Consider the following 11,877-nt stretch of genomic DNA (forward strand, 5'->3'; position numbering starts at 1 on the left):
CTTTCAGAGAAAATGTACAAAGTAATCACCCTGCAGTTTCTCCCCAGATTGCAGCGTGCGTGTGAACAGAGAGAGGAAGGAAATGTTCCGTGTGCTCGTGTATGTGTATAAAATCTGCCACTTCCTCAGGTTGACCACTTCAGCGGTGCAGCGAGCCTGACGGTAAGATGTTGCAGCTTCTGTCAACGTGCCTTTTATCTCATCAACCTGGTTTGTTATGTAACAAAGGGGATCTTGCGTTCCCTTTCTTTGTCTTTGTAAAATGAGAAAGCTTTTATTCTCCTGAGTCACACGGATGTCTTAGGTTTTGGAACTTCAGGTTGTGTTGAGCTAAGCTTTTGTAATCACAGCTCTCATTTCGTCCTCAAAGGATCTCTCGCAAGTTTTGCTGCATGCATAGATGTTACACATTTTTTTAAATCTTCACATACTGTATTGGAGAGAGATGTCTTTCAACTTGTATTTCTATGCTAGTATAAATGTATGGAAGGGTGGGTGCCACTTCCTGTCACAGCCTTACATTGAAAAGAAAATCTAGAATTTTTTTGTCCTCTTATTTTCCTCTAAACACGAATGAATGGCTGCTAATATATTATATATATATACAGTATATATATATATATATATATATATATATATATATTTCTTAATCTTTGAAAAGTTACACGCAAGGATTTTAAAATGCATAGATGTCAACACCATGCAGATGCAGGATATTCCTGCAAAGTTGTGCAATTTCTGTCTAAAATAATCAACCCACAATTCTGTGTCAGTTTGGTTAACCTGACATATCTCTTTGGTTGTTCTTTGGATTTGTGCATGTGGTGTTCAGTCTTGCTATGCATGCAAACATGCTGACATGACGTACGCAGCTGCTCTCAGAGATATTCCAGGAAACTCTTCTCTCTGGTTGGTAAATGTGTGTGAGAGCTTTTGTCTTTCTCACTGCTTTCAGTCTCTGTATTTAGTTCCCAATGCAACCAGCAAGGTGCTCTTTTACGGTCACTGCTCTGGTGGGCTGATCAGGTCCACCTCGTCTTCTCGGATGCAGACTCAAAGCCACAACTAAACCACAGACAACCTGAATCATCGAGGTCCTTCGCAGAGTATGAGAGTGGGTGAAATGAGTGTATGTGACCATCATCCTCCCCTGCACAAGATAAAGCCTTCAACTGAGTGTGAAACTGAAGAATTTCCAAACATGCATGATGAAATGTCCACTGCATCACAATCTCCACAACATATTTCACATCTTGCCTCAGTGATATTTACAACTTCAGAGGTTCCCTTCAGGCATGGAGCACGTCAGCAGAGGACAGATAACAGCTGTGAGCCACATTAGGCCTCATTACATCTGACACTGATCGTTTAGTCCGGCCTCCTGGCTGTTTTGGATCCTAACAAGGACATGCTCTTATCTAAAAGCACAGACTGGCATCCAGCTATTCAACACACAGCTTCCTCTCCTCTCAAGATACTTCACCACTGAAGAGGAAAAGGCTTTCTTTACAAACTGAGATTTGCACTACTGTATGTATGTGAGTAGTCTCTCTAATGAGTTTAATGACAGCTTAAAAGATAGTTTAACATTTGGAGGATAAAAATGATCCATTTGTAGCCAGACAAGAAGTGAAACAAGTGGCAGCTATCTTTCATCTTTGTGGCCATTTAGCTTTAAGACTGGAGACATGGGGACTTTGTCTTTTTATTAAAAGACTGTCATGACCATAAAAGTGTGGGAACCTGGATCTTTACTCCAGGTACTGGTCTTTATGCTAAACTAGGTTAATCGACTTCTTGATTTATATGAACAATCCTGACGACAGTCATATCAGTGTTCTTCTCTAAATGTAGGTAATAAGCAAGAAATATGACACTTGAATTATGAAATTAAGCAAAACAACATCTGGAGCTGCATTGGATTAAGTCCACTGACCTGCAGAAAAAGAAAAAGAAAAGGACCTAGAACAACTAGAACACAGATGCACGTCATCCATCAATAATGCAAGAGTTGGCATTTGGTTTGTTGTGCAGTTGTGTCAGTGAAGCATCACTGCTCTTCCTGCAGCTGAGGAAGAGGAGGTTTTTTTTGCTGGTCAGACAAGAGGCTGAATACTGTGGAGAAAGCATGTAATACTGTCATAAAAGAGAGGGATGAGGGAATGTATGAAGTATCAATAGTTGGGGGTTCAATCACTAGCCAAATGTACCTACCTTTTGGTTTCACGTATCATCTGACTCTCTGTTTCTGAGCTATTTTTATGGCTGAGTGTCTACCTGTCCTGCGTCATCAGGATGCAGATTTGTAATTCTGCAGGAAAGAATATGAAATGAGGGTATTTCCCCTGCTGTCATGTAGACACGTTGACTTTTATTCATCCAAGTGGAAACACTACAACTATGTGCTCAGGAGGGTTATATCCCACTCTGACGTGGAGGGAGACTCCGTGGAGATAAAGATCAGAAAAAGAAAGAACCCAAACAGCAGCAGCATAACCCTGAGCCTCTCTCTTTTTCTTCTTACAGCTTTAAGAGAGCAGAGTGGAGGTTGGGGTCCAGTAAAAGTGGGAGGGTTAAAGAGAAGAGGAGGAGGAGACAGAAACAGAAAGAAAACAGAGAAACAGAGTGGAGGAGAGGCAGACAGAAGAGGACCAGTGAGAGGGACACACAGAAGATTGAGACCATTGTTTGGAGATGGACTTAAGTGTGCTTCAAGCTCTGGAGCGAGAAAGGGTCTTGGAGGTTCTACGGAGAGACAAACAGCTGCGCATCATTGAAGAGGACAGGATTAGGTGAGAGATTTTCCCAGACATATATAAGTTTTTACTATAGTTTTAACTGAATAAAGGAAGAAAAAAGTATTTTTTTTAAAAACAGCTATCATGCTTCGTCATTGTTGATCCTGGTCATCTTTCAAATGAAATGAAAAGGAAGTGTAAAAGTGTTAAATCTATTGTTAACCGCTGATCTAAACTTGCTTCTAAATTGGTTTGAACTTTTATTTTGAAGGCGAGGTTGACAACTTTTCTGGTTGTTTAAAGTGAATGTTAGAAAACTGCTGTTCTTACAAGATGTGCTGCCTTGACGAAAAATGCTACCATAGTGCAAAACAATAGAAGGGGTAGAGAGGCTATCCTTATATAAAATAAGCATATAACAAATAAATAACCTTATATTCATTCCATACTCACTCCATACAGTATGCATTGTCAGAGTAAGGGGAGCTACTTTACTATTAAAGATTTCAGGGGAAGCATATCCCTGTGGACAATTATCCTTATCTAATAATGCACATAGTATAGAATCACTTGAAACATCACTACTCGCTGCATTGGCACTGCGAGGAAACAGCAAGCCTGTTAAGAAACTCTTTGATTAAACCTATTTAGGATTTGAGATAAAGCATTTGTTGATAGATAAAAAAAATCCCCTATCAAAAATCCTGTAGGCTACTGAGTTACAAGGAGGCACATCTCAATGGGTAGCATTTTTCGACACCAGTCGGTAGGAATGGAAAAAAATATTTGTGCTCCTGTTTTGAACTATAGAACCATGCTGGAGAGAGTGCAGTGCCTTTAAGTGTGTATGTGAAACTCCTGAAATTGAAATTAGAACTACATCAACCAGACTATTTAACCTGTGCTCCAGCTGGAGATGCTCCTCATCCTACAGTAGCTGTAGCCTGTTCATCCCTCAACCCTCTAAAATGTGCATAGAGGTTGTCAGATTTCTCATCAATACTTTCCTTAACCTCAGGAGGATGAAGTATGAGCTCCAGGAGCTTCGGAGAAGAGGTGCAAAGAGTTTCACGCGGCAGTACGGTGAGCGGACGTGTGCTCGGTGCCAGAGGCCTCTGGGAAAGTTCTGGAACACTGGTGAAGTCTGCCACGGCTGCAGCCACCGGATCTGCAGCAGGTGTCAAGTGGGCGTGGGAGCAGCGGACTGGAAGTGCACGGTCTGCCACGCCTACAGGTGTGGCAAGCAGTTAAACCACCTGATTAATGCAGAGAGACGTTGATTGTGCGTGTGTGGATGTGTGTGTGTGTGTGTGTGTGTGTGTGTGGGAACTTCCTGCCTTGTTTTGACTCAGGAAAGATTTCATGTCAACTTCTCTTTTTGTCATTTAAACTTCTAAATGAATAAAAATTAGTCAACCAAACAGGAAACCATTGTGATCAGACTAAAGTGTATTACCACCATATTATTTTCCACACTCTCCTCGCCCATGTTGACCACTCTATTGTAACGTTGATCTCAAGTATCTTTTTTGTCACAGGGAGGTGAAGTTCAGGTCTGGAGAATGGTTCTTAGAGGAGCGTGCACACAAATTTCCAGTCACCACAGGTTGGTTTGCAATACCAAGACTTCATGCAAGCACCATTTGTTTCCTTGTATGTTCAACCTATCTATAAATGAAGTTGTTTGAATGCATTGCTTCATAAAACAGAGATGATCTGAGTTGTTTTTGTTTGACTATCTTTAATGTATATAAACTTGGGCAGTTAATCAATATTTTAAGATCAAGGTTCAATATTATATTTTTGTTTGTTTTTTCAGAGAAACATGAGACGGTTGGGGAGAAACTATTAAAGACCTACAATGTGCTGAGGTATGGAAATGTTCACATATTTATCTGTACCTTTTATTTTAATGCTATTAGAAATAGTTTAACACCACATAAAGTAACCTGATTTTACCTTTTTCTTCAGTCATATATCAGTTGTACCTCCCACTCCTCCACCCTACATGGAATTTCCATTTCTGAGCAGATCTGGGGTAAAATACTGACATTTTCTGTCATCATTTTTCTGTGAAATAAAAGTACGATTGATAAACAGATAACCGTGTTTGTTTGTTTAATCTACAGGATTGGAAAAGCTCGAAAACCTTCAACAAGTCTATGGAAGACCTGATGGTTTCTGTCACCTCTCACATAAAAAGTACGTTTTCTTATGATTTCAATGACCGAGGAAGGTGTTAGCATGATAATAATTGAACACATCACGTCATCAGAGTGCATTTAGATGTGAAAATGTCCCATCAGATTCAGAAGACTCACTTCCTCTGAATGTTATATAATCTGAAGAGCAGAGTGAAAACCGCAGAGATGTGTTTCAAATAGCGTGACATATAAAATGCCCCTCTTACCTCACCATCAGATCTGCGTCAGCAGCACTTTCAGAGGATGAAGAACTCAGATACTGTAGCACCTACATGTTGCAAGCTTTGCAAAAAGGACTTTGACAACATGAGACTTGAGATCCATATAAATATTTATATGAACTTTATCCAGGCAGTGAACAACTCCCTCGTTTTTTTTTGTTTTTTTTTTGCATTTCTCTTTAATAATGAATTCAGTTTTTTTCTTTCTACTGAATTTGAGGATTTCCAAAAATTGAAAATCAGAACAACTGCAATATTTTGTTGAATTATGTGTCATTTGGCTGACCAAAAGGTTAATGGCAACTTTTTTTCTATTTCACACTCTTTAAATAAACAGCAACCATAAAATTATCTTAACTCTCAGTAATAGAAATGTGTTATTATCCTAAGGCCTTTAAGTAAAATATCCAAAATGTGCTTAAATCTTTGGAAGAAAATAAGTAAAATATTTGGATAGAACTAGAAATGTAATAAAGTGTTAAATGTCCCATTAAAGGTCACATTTTGTGGACTAGTATGTGTCCCTAGCGTCTTATATTTTAATATTTTAGGAAATAGAAAATTCATCCATCCTCTCCATCTTATGCCTGCTCCTGTTTGAAAATGTGTGCTCAAAAAGACATTTTCCCTTCATGACATCACAAAGGGCAGTAACCTCTCCCCCAGGTGGTGGACACTCCCACAGCTAGGTGTTTGTTTCTGCCCTCTGAGTCTGCCTTCTCACTTCAAACAAAAGTCCATGGAGTGAGAAGAGCAACCCAAGCCCTTCCAGAGAGGGGCGTGGCCTGACACAGCTCATTTGCATTTAGAGCTACAGACACAGAAACAGCCTGTTCTGAGCAGGGCTGAAATAGAGGGATTTATAGGCATGGTCAAACACAGGATTAGAGTGAATTTATAACAACAAACTTCACAGGCATGTTTTGGGGAGCTATGAGAATCCTTTAAACTTGTTGAAAAGAAGCATAATATGTGACCTTCAACTTTAAAAAAAAAAGAAAAAGAACAAATTCTGGAGGTTAATTGAAATAAAGAAATGCAATCTGAATACTTCATTATACCACTTCTTTTTCCTGCACACAGAGATTTCCACGTCTCAGAATGACTTGCTGAGTGTCGACAACAGCCGGCGAGGGTCCTGCTTCAACTACAGCGACAAGAAAAGTCTGTCCGACACCGACATCAACAAATCCAAAAATGTGAGTCAACTAAAAAACGTCTTAAAATGCCAGAAGGAAAACTAAAAATCAAGTGTGAGTAGCAGCCTTGATCAATCTTTCAATATATCAGCTGCACGATTAGGCTGAGTTCACTTTCATGAGGGTAGCCCAACCAAAAAGGGTCTGAGAGCTCTGAATGAGGCCATTAAAGGAGCTGGAAGTAATCTGTAGCTCATTGCTGATCTCTACTTGTTATATGATGGAATAACTAACAGCCTTTAAACAGTTAATTAATGAGTTTTTGTTTTCTTTTGTCAGCTCTTTAAAGTGCCCAGTCTTCCAAATCTGTTTAAGAAAAGCAAAGACAGCGACCAGGAAGGCTCCTCCACCGGGGCAGAAGAAGAAACTTCCTGTGGTTCTGAGTTCTCAGGAGGAAAGAGAGTAAGTACAATCTGATAATAATTAAAAGAAAATTACCTAGTAACATCCTGATTTAGCAGAATTATAGATGCAATCATGTCAGTCTTCTATCTCTTTGACCTATCAATTAGCAGCTATTACTTTTAAAAATAGAAAATGACGCTAAAGTCTGTGTTTTCCTTCTTCAGGGCAGCTCCAGCAGCATTAGCACAGACTGCAGCCTCTTCGACAGCATCGCTGTTTCAGGAGAGCTGGAGCTCGCTCTGTCCTACAACAGCAGCTCCTCCTGTCTGGAGATCTGGGTCAGGGCCTGCAGAAATCTCACATGTGGAGACGCCAAGAGGAAGAAATGCAACCCGTAAGAATATGACAGAGTAACACTGTGAGAAACCTAATTTTTTTAAGTGTAATTCACACATTTCTTACTTCTTTGTGTAGATATGTGAAACTCTACGTGCTCCCAGAAAAGAGCGGCAAATTGAAGACAGCAGTGAAGAAAAACACGACTGATCCGGTTTATGATGAAGTTATAAAGGTAATTTTTTGCAGGGTCAACTGTGCTATGCTTCCATGTTGTGATGCTAGACTTTGTCAAGTTGAATTAAGTTCTTTGCCTGTTTCGTTGACAGTATTACATAGAGCGCCCCATGCTGTTTGGGAAGAGACTTCAGGCCTCTGTGTGGCATTCAGGAACCCTGAAAAGGAAGGTGTTTCTCGGGGAGGTACTGATCCCCCTGGATGGCTGGAGGTTTGAAGACAAGATGTCCCAGCGCTTCAACTGGTACCCGCTGTGTCCAAAGGTAAAAAGAGCAGAAGAGGTTTAGATACACAGCTGTGATGATACAGAGGAGACAATAATTTTAAGGAGGTTTGTTGTCTATTGTAAAAGTGTTTAATATTCAGGATTGTAATGCTGTTGCTCAAAATAAGATTTGACAATTTTTTTCTGGGCTCATCATGACCATAATGTGACTCGAAATAAAAAAATAAACAAACTAAGCCGAGGAAGATTCCCAAATCTTTTACATCCTGAACGAGCCCCCAATGTTATGTCCCCAAGCTTAACATGCATTAACAAAATGTACAACTCAAAACAAGCTTCTTCTATGACACACAAACCGAAAGAGAAGCCGATATTTATCTTTACAAAAATTCTCAACTTAAGAAGGCAAAGATTGCGAACAATAAGGGCCTCAAACAAAATAACACTGTTTCCACAGAAGGATGTTATAATATATAAGGACGTTTCATGTATTTTAAAATGTTAACCTTGAGAGTTTTTAATGTTGCTTATTTCTCTTTCCCTTTTGTGTTTTTGTGTCCATCAGGCTGAGAGTCCAGAGGGGGGCGCTGTGGAGCTGGACGGAGGAGATCTCAGAGTAAAGTTCCGCTCCAACAGTCAAGGTAAGCTCCTGCAGCTCAGCACACAAACGGCTGCAAGGAAAAGGCACATCTGTTTGTCTTCCTTAGATCTTCAAAACAGACCACACTTTAATTATCAATATCTTCAAAGACTGCACATAATGTCAGATTGAAACAGGATTGTTTATTTGAAGTTATGTGTGATAATGGACTTTATAAATAAATTACTTTATTTTACTTGAAATGAGTTGCACAAACAACAGCTCATTATGCAAATAGGGGAAATACTTCAAACAGCTTAGTTTCCTTCCAAACATTATAGTTGATTTGTAATTTAGGGTGTGGTTATCATCTGGATTAATGTGTTACAAATTTGCCATAACCACCAGTTCAACACAGAGGGAATGATGAATTAAGCTTGTAGACGAAGAAAGATATTTTTAAAAGCTCACAAGTTAAAGAGCAAATTTATGAGGCTGGAAGTAAAAATAATAATTAACAGTTAACAAACCACACCCTAGCAGCCATCAGGTCTTGATTCTATTATATCATCACTAGGGGTCAGAAGAACGCCTCTTTTGGAAACTTCCATGACACTTACCGGAGGTTGATACTGTGCCACATGACTGAAATAATAACTGTCCTAATCAAAGGAAACAAACACCTTCCCATAAGTGCAAACACTGGTGTCAGAATGTAAATACGCCTCTTTGTAGCCATGAGTGTGTCTTTGTGTGTGTGTTTCAGTGTCTGCAGGCCTGTTAGTGATGGTATGTGTGTACTGGTGTGTGTTTATGAATGCTTTTAAGAGCACAAGTGTTTAATAGGCATGACTGTGTGTTTATTTAGTTTTGTGTGTGTGTGTGTGTTTTGTTGTGTTTAGGTGTCTGACTCTGAGAGCCAGCTGAGAGCTCTTCCAGGAGACGCCCATTCCTGAGGCTAGCACTCCATCAAGTATGACCAGGTCTTCAATACTGCCCTTTGAACCTGGATCTGTAGGACCAAAACCCCTCCTGTCCCTTTGAAGGACACCTGAGAAGACCTGAAATAGACTCTGTTAACTGAACTGACTTCCTGTCGAATATTGAACATTTTAATTTCGACATAACGTGGTATAACAAATAGACAAAGAGATTTAAAGTTATGATTAATGCTTTATGAGAGACTACAACTTTCCCTGTGAATAACTTGTTACACTTAGTGTATCACTTGTAGCCTATAGTCCATGAACATACATTGAAAAGTGATGTGAAGAAGTTGTAATAAGGAAAATGGTGTTTACATGTATATGCTGTTTTAATTTATTGTACTGCAATACACATATTTAACAATAAAGTATTTTCAATAATATGTATATATTATTTTTATTTATTTTTTAACTACTGAGCTTCATAAGACAATGACAGACAAGATATTGGCCTGAAAACATTAACATTTCTAATAAGGGGAACAATAAGTAAGACAATGCTTGTTGTTAAATATGTAGTACCTGTTTTGGCCACTTGGGGGCAGCATACAACTTTACTTTAAATACCAGCATTAAGAATTCAATATTAAGTTGACACTGCAAACGTCTTAACTTGAGCACATGACGAATTTCAGTCCAAAACTCACTCTCATTTCAGCTCTCTGTTTTTGGTCTCCCCCAAAGCTTTATCTTTAGTGCTCCACTAACAAACTCTGTTGTTTGGTGCTGTTAGGAGCCATTCTTTTTAGACTGCTGACTTTATGGTGACAATAACAGTGAGTGTTAAAATCCTTGTACTGAAGTGTGCTAAAAATATATCATTTTATACCCAGCCATGAGTTTAAACAACAGAAGCTAATGTATGCTAACTGAAGACTCAGACCAGCTGTGACTTGGGTCGCTTTCTTACTTCAACATGAATCTATACATTTTTGCATATTAGGAAAGATGTCCTTCACCTAATGCTATGTTTGGATGGGAAAAAGATAAATAAGACAAAAAAGACAAGGCTGCCTCTCAATCATATTATCATATTATCAGTCATATTATGCAGCCTTTGCCACACTAGAGGACGCTTGCACTTTCCATCCACTGATAGAGCACAATGGAGGGCTCAATGTCATGCCATTGAAATCATTTAAGAAGGCATATTTCCTTTTTTTAACACATAGGAGAAATTTATTGTATTTTGTATGATATGAATCTAAAAAGACAGTAATGAAAATTGCAACATAAATTTAATAGAATAGCCTAAAAAGTAAAGTTTCTGCTGCCTACTTATTAAGAAAAAGAAGTAGCTTATATAATAGCCTAATCTTTTGCTTATTATTGTTTCAGCTTAAAAAAACAAAAGACAGTTTAAATGTAATGTCCTCTTCAATGTGCTCTTCAGTTAGAGGACTCAAGCATCTACAGATCATTGCAAATGAAATCACTGGAAAAGAAAGCGGGATGATATTTCTTAGAAATTAAATCTGGAGCCACACCCACCGGTAACAGGAAGTGGTTTGAGTGACTTCAGAATGATCTGTTCAAGCTGCAAGACCATTCAGCGTTTCCTCACTTCCTACAAAGAAGTCTTTTCAGTGTCAGTGTAAGCACCGTGTGAAAGACATGCTCAGTCTCTGGTTTCACTGAGACATGAAAATACGAAGTAAATAAAGCCCTGTTGCTTTTGAAGGAGTTGTGATGTCACTGGCCTGGAGTCTGTGTTAACCTCTTCTCCATTGTAACTATGGAAACTAGAGCTAGGTGAACAACAAGTGACATGTCAACTTGCCTGATCGTGCCAACAATGTGAATGTGACCAAATTTAACGGATCACCACATCAGCATGTAGTTTTTATTCCTGCAGCCTGAATTTGTGCTTCAGTTATGGCTCCTTCTTTAGGAGCATAGTGATACTGATTTGTTTATGCAATATACACTGTGGTTTTCCAACATTAATGTGTGTCCCTAGTGTGTCTTCTAACCCCCACAATTATAAGAGAAGCCCATCCTGTCCATCTTCTGCCACTTTTCAGAAAACATTGTTTGGAGATGTTCCCTTTGTGACATCACAAAGGGCAGCAACCCTTCCCACTGGTGGGTGACAGTCCCACAGCAAGGTGTTTGTTTTGCCCTCCAAGTCTGCCTCATCAACGTAAACAATTGGGCATGGAGCGAGAAAGCCCAAATCACGCAAGCCCTTCCAGAGAGGGGCGTTGTCTAAGTCTTATTTAAACTGGTTGAAAATGTGACCTTTAATGTATCAAACAGTCAAAATGAAAGTTCATTATCTGTTAGGGATTCATCAAATTCTTGCAATTACTATTTTCCCACTTCAATATCGATTCAAGTAAATGCTGAGATTGATTATAACCGACATGTTTATTACCATTTTGTTGTAAATTAAAATGTGGATTTGAATGTTTTATACGTTTATTAAAGAATAATGCAACGATAAAATACATTTTGAGTCAGTTTGTTCTAAACTTATACAAAAGCACATAAATTAAATATTAGGAGGTACTGTGATGAGTTGTCTGGGTATTCCTGTCATCTATGCATTGTGGACAATACCCAGTTCTTTTATCAATTCTTAAAAACTCTGCAGAGCGATACCAACATGCTAATGTTTGGCACGTATAACACAAGAGGCTCTACTGTGCTACTGAATGTCAGCACTGCAATGATACTTGTCCTCATCAGTATGCTTCACTGAATATATAACAAGAAATTTCTATTTTTTTCACCAAAATAAAACATACCACTCAGAATATGTCAACAGGATATCCGCAAATCTTCAAAGTATAAACACTGGTG

At 38.8% G+C, this 11,877-nt stretch overlaps 1 protein-coding gene across 1 annotated transcript; it reads left to right on the forward strand.

The window, feature by feature from the left end:
- The first annotated feature begins 89 nt into the window (after positions 1-89).
- On the forward strand, positions 90-9,455 carry sytl3 (synaptotagmin-like 3). Its single transcript, XM_079352325.1, has 14 exons — positions 90-162; positions 2,527-2,792; positions 3,757-3,972; positions 4,277-4,344; positions 4,558-4,609; positions 4,710-4,776; positions 4,868-4,940; positions 6,247-6,362; positions 6,642-6,764; positions 6,932-7,101; positions 7,182-7,278; positions 7,373-7,543; positions 8,072-8,147; positions 8,989-9,455. Exons 2-14 carry the CDS (start codon positions 2,695-2,697, stop codon positions 8,994-8,996), a joined length of 1,335 nt encoding a protein of 444 aa, XP_079208451.1. The 5' UTR covers positions 90-162; positions 2,527-2,694; the 3' UTR covers positions 8,997-9,455.
- The last annotated feature ends 2,422 nt before the right edge of the window (positions 9,456-11,877 follow it).

The sequence above is a fragment of the Symphodus melops genome, assembly GCF_947650265.1.
Source record: "Symphodus melops genome assembly, chromosome: 1".
Classification (NCBI taxonomy): domain Eukaryota; kingdom Metazoa; phylum Chordata; class Actinopteri; order Labriformes; family Labridae; genus Symphodus; species Symphodus melops.

Coding starts and splice junctions, on each gene's coding strand:
- sytl3 (XM_079352325.1), top strand. CDS start 2,695: ATGGACTTAAGTGTGCTTCAAGCTCTGGAGCGAGAAAGGGTCTTGGAG. Junction 4,610..4,709: donor AAGACCTACAATGTGCTGAG/GTATGGAAATGT, acceptor CTTTTTCTTCAG/TCATATATCAGTTGTACCTC. Junction 4,941..6,246: donor TGTCACCTCTCACATAAAAA/GTACGTTTTCTT, acceptor TCCTGCACACAG/AGATTTCCACGTCTCAGAAT.